The 5,208-nt window shown below is 39.5% G+C and overlaps 1 protein-coding gene and 1 long non-coding RNA gene across 6 annotated transcripts in view; one reads left to right on the forward strand and one right to left on the reverse strand.

Annotated features, from left to right (window-relative positions):
- h6pd (hexose-6-phosphate dehydrogenase (glucose 1-dehydrogenase)) overlaps positions 1-5,208 on the forward strand; it is a 12,355-nt gene that overhangs the window by 5,173 nt on the left and 1,974 nt on the right. For 3 of the 5 annotated variants that reach the window (XM_025060385.1, XM_017036624.2, XM_017036622.2), the window contains 4 exons: positions 2,647-2,859; positions 3,484-4,133; positions 4,386-4,503; positions 4,579-4,848. In XM_025060385.1, the coding sequence (XP_024916153.1) occupies positions 3,492-4,133; positions 4,386-4,503; positions 4,579-4,848 (1,030 nt within the window). In that variant the 5' untranslated portion in view covers positions 2,647-2,859; positions 3,484-3,491. Of the gene's footprint in view, positions 1-1,110; positions 1,427-2,646; positions 2,860-3,483; positions 4,134-4,385; positions 4,504-4,578; positions 4,849-5,208 lie in introns of those variants that run through there. The other 2 variants (XM_008319662.3, XM_008319663.3) reach the window with 2 other exon arrangements.
- On the reverse strand, positions 1,415-2,766 carry LOC103385697 (uncharacterized). Its single transcript, XR_522256.3, has 4 exons — positions 2,629-2,766; positions 2,113-2,198; positions 1,624-1,699; positions 1,415-1,554 (listed from the first exon to the last, which is right to left on the reverse strand). It is a non-coding gene; the product is annotated as an uncharacterized LOC103385697 (long non-coding RNA).

Here is a 5,208-nt window from a genome sequence, read left to right on the forward strand (position 1 = left end):
GTGATTTTGACAAGAGATTTTGACAAAGGAATCTAATGAAAAAAAATTCTAAAACTATTCTCTTAATGCCTTAATTTGATGAGAAACATGCAAACAAAGATAAAGTTTTGAAAAATTATTTTACAAAAAATGTAATCAAAATGTGAACATATTTGTCCAAAAATGAAAAAAAGTTCTGATTTAATCAAAAAAATCTAATTAATCTAATTAATAAAAATTTCTAAAAATGTTTTCTAAATGTCATATTTTGATGAAAAAGATATAGACAAAGATAAAGTTTTGAAAAAATATTTTACCAATAAATAAATCGTCAAACTTTGAACAGATTTAACCAAAAATGACACAAAAAGTTCAGATTTTGACAAAAGAATCTAAACATGAAAACACTTCTAAAAAATTGATGGAAAAATTGTTAAGAAAATACATTTTTAGAAAATACATTTGTTTTGGCAAAATATTAATATTTAATATTTAATAATATTAATAAAAATATTTTTGGAAAAGGTTTTGTGGGAAAATATCTTATGGTAAACATTTCTAGGAAAAATATTTCGGAAAACTTTTTGCAAATATTTTTTAAATGTTTACATTTTTAGACCGATTTTGACAAAAAAAAAAAGATACAATTTCCAAAATTGTTCTCTTAATGCCCTATTTTGATGAGAAACGTGCAGATAAAGATAAAGTTTTGAAAAATAATTTTATAAAAGATTTTGTCAAAATGTATTAGAATTTGACTATACATTGTTTTCTAACAATACAGATTTTGACAAACAATTTAATAAAAAAAAATTCCAAAACTGTTTTCAAAATGGTATCTTTTCTGCATGTCTCTCACCAAATTAGAGCATTTTGAGAATGTTTTTAGGGGAAAAAAACGGTTTATTTTCACAGTCATCTTTAGTATGATTTAGTAAAAAAAACTACTGTGTTGATTTATTTTATATATATACTCTTTGTATAAATTCGTCAATTTTGTGGATTCAATAGACTGTATATATAGTATATATCGTATTGAGAGGTCTGTTAATTGTGTTTTTCATTTCCGTTGAGAGGCGGGCAAAACAGTGTTCGATTTTTCTTCTTGCACTTTGTAGACGGTCCCTGAGCATTAGCTTCAGTCCCGGACGTTTGATATTGCTGTAGCCAGAATGTGCTAAATCTGGCGTAGCTCTTTATCTTCCTAACCGGAATAGAATACGAAGACCTAATCATTCCAAAACGTTTCTGACGACTGCAATGAGGGGAAACTGGATTTGTTCGTTAGCTCGTCGATCGTCGACACAGCTCGAACGTACTGGAAAGTGTCAGGTGGGAACAGTGTGATCATGCTGTAGAGGAGACCAAGTTTAGTTGCAGGAAAACACCGGAGGTTTTAAAGTCACGTGTGCCTCGTGCTCGATCCGTGAACCTGAAGCACCAACAGGTGATCAACGCAGAATTGATACGCTGTAAATGTTTTGGTTTTCTTTTCCTGAATTAATGACTCCTGACCTCCAGGGGGCTCACTGCACTTCAGGTGATCCACGTTCACTGACCATAGATGGTCACGACCTGTAAATTACATTAATATCGAACAGTTCCCCATCAAAGCATTCAAATGGAATAGTTTAAGAATTTCACCTTCTATTGCTGGCCGCCATTCCAAAACTGAGGGTGGAGGTCCAACGGTGGGTCACAGTAGACATTGTTGGGGTCACTGTAGAAAAAAACAAACAGATTTCTTTTAATAAATGAGAAAAATTAATCAGGTTTAGCATGAACTTATGGAAGAGTGTGTGTGCTCTGGATGCCATTAATCTGTTTAAATCAGCCTTTTTGTTAAAAGTCCTCCTTGTGTTTGTGTGGGGAAAATATTTTACAGGAAGTAACTGTGCGCTTTTTTTTTTGTTTTCTTAGAAAACTTAATTTTTCTCAATAGAATTGATTCAGAAAAATAATCTGGTGTGACTGAGGAGGAACCATGGGTTCAACTCTGTGGTGACCAGTTGTGGAGGAGCAGAGACAGAGAGTGAATGGAGTTAGTGTTTTATCAAGCAAAGAAAATGAATGGGTGACGGAGAACGAAGTACTACGTACGGAGTACCACAGAGTACTTAGTAAATGTTTTACCTTGTTGTTAATTTGTAAGCTGTCGTTGCTCTTTGCTGTTTGCTGTGCAAACATGACTGTTGAACACAGGGACTCCACATGTTGTCCTAGTAAAGAGAGGGAGAGGGGGAGGAGAGAGGGGGGGCAACAAACAGCCTTGTCATCAATTACTGTTGTACCAAATTGACTTGATAATAATTAGTGCATGTAATTAGTCAGTCTGTGCTGTCTCTCTCACTGCCTTTTTACAGATATATTTAATTTATATATATATCTAGTTTATATATAGAGACAGATTATATATATATACATTTATGTATATATATTATATATATTTAGCTTGTTTTCTTGTTTGTTTTTACTTTTCTGTCAATAACTTCTTTTCTCTCCAAACATTCTAACGCAGAGAAATTACGTGAATGTTTTTCATTGGTAACATTGATTTGTGAGACCAACAAGTTCAACCTGAAATAAATGAAGTATAACTGATATAAAAACCTGAACTTAGACAAATATCTATAATTTTTGTTTTTTTACTCTTCTTCTTATCCACAGACTCAGACTCTGACAAACGTCCGTCGGTCGATCTTTTCCCGGCAGTTGGTCAACGTTGACTCTTCTGTCCTGGAAGCTCGACGCCCTCGGCTCAAAGTGCAGAGCGTCTGAGTGTATCTGCTCCACCGCCGTTCATCTGTCCAGGAACTCATGACTCTATCACCACATCACATCACCGCCTCAGACAGGACTGTGGACACAGAGCCGTGCTAAGTATTTACTTCATTCTCTATTTGTTTAGGGTTTTATTTTTCTAAACTTCTATCACTGACTACTGCTGAATTTCTTTAGTCTTCAGTTAAAATTTAAAAAAAAAATTGAATTAAAGCTAATTTGTTTAAAAGTTATGTCAGTGATTCCCAACCTCTGTGTCGTGGCACCTTAATGTGCCGTGAAAGACCGCTAGGTGTGCTGCGGAAAATTATCAAATGTCACTTAATTGGTCTTAAAACAATTATTTATTTATTAAAAATAAAAAATTGTTCCTCAATGCGTGACATGCCGAGCAATCAAATCCTCTTCCACTAGATGGCAGCAGATGGTTGTTAAAACCTGCAAAAAAAGATAATTAGAGCTGTTAAAGAAGATCTTTGTGAGTGTTTTTCTTCAACTCCTGCCAGTAGATCAGCGTTGTCTTCAACTAAACCGGAGTACTTTTTTAGTCAATTTAAACTATTATTATAATTATATTTCATTACGTCGACTTTTTGTGAGATGTTTGTTTGGTGGTGTGCCGTGGGGTTTTCCTGATGATGTGATGAAAATGTCTGGCTAAGTGGGAAAGTGCTTGATGAATTCTTGATGACAGTTGAAATCAAACTAATGTTTCTTCTCCAGACCAGGCCATGTTGGTGACTGCTCTCCTGCTCCTGGTCACTCTGTGTGCTCTTGGAGGACATGCAGAGAAGACGGGGGACGCAGAGAGACCTGGACATGTCTCCGTGGTGGTACTGGGAGCGACAGGTGACCTGGCAAAGAAGTACCTGTGGCAGGGCTTCTTCCAGCTGTACGTCGAGCAGGTCAGGAGTGGGAGGAGCTTTTCCTTCTACGGTGGAGGACAGAGAACTGCTGACGTTGCCACGCCGATTCTTTTCGAGGCCCTGAAGACAGTGTCCTGTCCAAAAGAGGTGTCCCAGGAGCGCTGTGCCGTTCTGAAAGACCAGTTCCTTCGAGTGTCACAGTATAGACAGCTGAAAACCCTGGAGAACTACCAGGACTTGGCCCAGCATATCGAGCAAACGCTGAAGAAGGACAATGTGACAGAAGCAGGGAGACTCTTCTACCTCTCGGTGCCGGCCTTTACCTACGCTGACATCGCTGACAAAATCAATAACAGCTGCAGACCAAGCGGTGGGGCGTGGTTCAGGGTGGTACTGGAGAAACCTTTTGGACACAGCCTTCTGAGCGCAGAGGAACTGGCGTCTCGGCTCGGGAGCTCTTTGAAGGAAGAGGAAATGTACAGAATTGACCACTACCTGGGCAAACAGGTCAGAAAACACTCCTCTGTGTGTGTGTGTGTGTGTGTGTGTGTGTGTGTGTGTGTGTGTGTGTGTGTGTGTGTGTGTGTGTGTGTGTGTGTGTGTGTGTGTGTGTGTGTGTGTGTGTGTGTGTGTGTGTGTGTGTGTGTGTGTGTGTGTGTGTGTGTGTGTGTGTGTGTGTGTGTGTGTGTTGTCTAAGAATATACCAACCAAACCATTTCATTCCTCATCTTCCTCGTGTTTGTCCGCTGTCATGTTCAGGTGATCGCAAAGATCCTTCCATTTAGAATGGAGAACAAAGAGTTTCTGGATCCCATCTGGAACAAGCACCACATCGAGAGAGTGGAGGTCGTCGTGAAGGAAACGTTAGATGTCAAAGGTGAATCAGCAGTGATGTCATCGGTTCTTTGGTTGAGGCGTGTCTTCATTCTCCCCCCGTCTTTGTGTCTCTAAGGTCGAATGTCCTTCTACGACGAGTACGGCGTGATCAGAGATGTGATTCAGAACCACCTGACTGAGGTCATGATGCTGTTGACCATGAGGCCGCCCTCAAACATGAGCAACAGTGAAGAAGTGGTTCAGAACAAGCTGCAGGTTCTCAGCTCCTTGTTGCCTTTAGGGAGGAACCAGGCCGTGATTGGTCAGTACCAGGAGTACAGTTCTCAGGTTCAGCTGGAGCTGAATAAGACCAAAGACCGCAGGAGTCTCACACCAACGTTTGCAGGTGAGTAGCTACTCTTAGCTACTATTGTCGGGTCCATAGTGTAGTAGTTAGCACGCCTGCCTCACAAGCAGAGAGTTCTGGGTTCGATTCCCAGAGGAACTCCTGTAAGGTGTGTTGGATAAATGTTTCTGTTAAATGTTTAAATGTTGATTTAGCAGAAAACAGAGCCATGTTTGTTTGCTAGAAGGTAGAGTTGTGTATCGACAAGAATCTGGTGATAAGATACGTATCACCATACAGTGGGGAACGATACGATATATCGCAATATACTGCGATACTATAGTCAGGATGATATATTGACCCCCCCCCCCCCCCACAGGCCCCGCTATCCCCCCGCCTACCCACCGCCGACCTCTCCTA

Source organism: Cynoglossus semilaevis, chromosome 11, assembly GCF_000523025.1.
Source record: "Cynoglossus semilaevis isolate Cse_v1.0 chromosome 11, Cse_v1.0, whole genome shotgun sequence".
NCBI lineage: Eukaryota > Metazoa > Chordata > Actinopteri > Pleuronectiformes > Cynoglossidae > Cynoglossus > Cynoglossus semilaevis.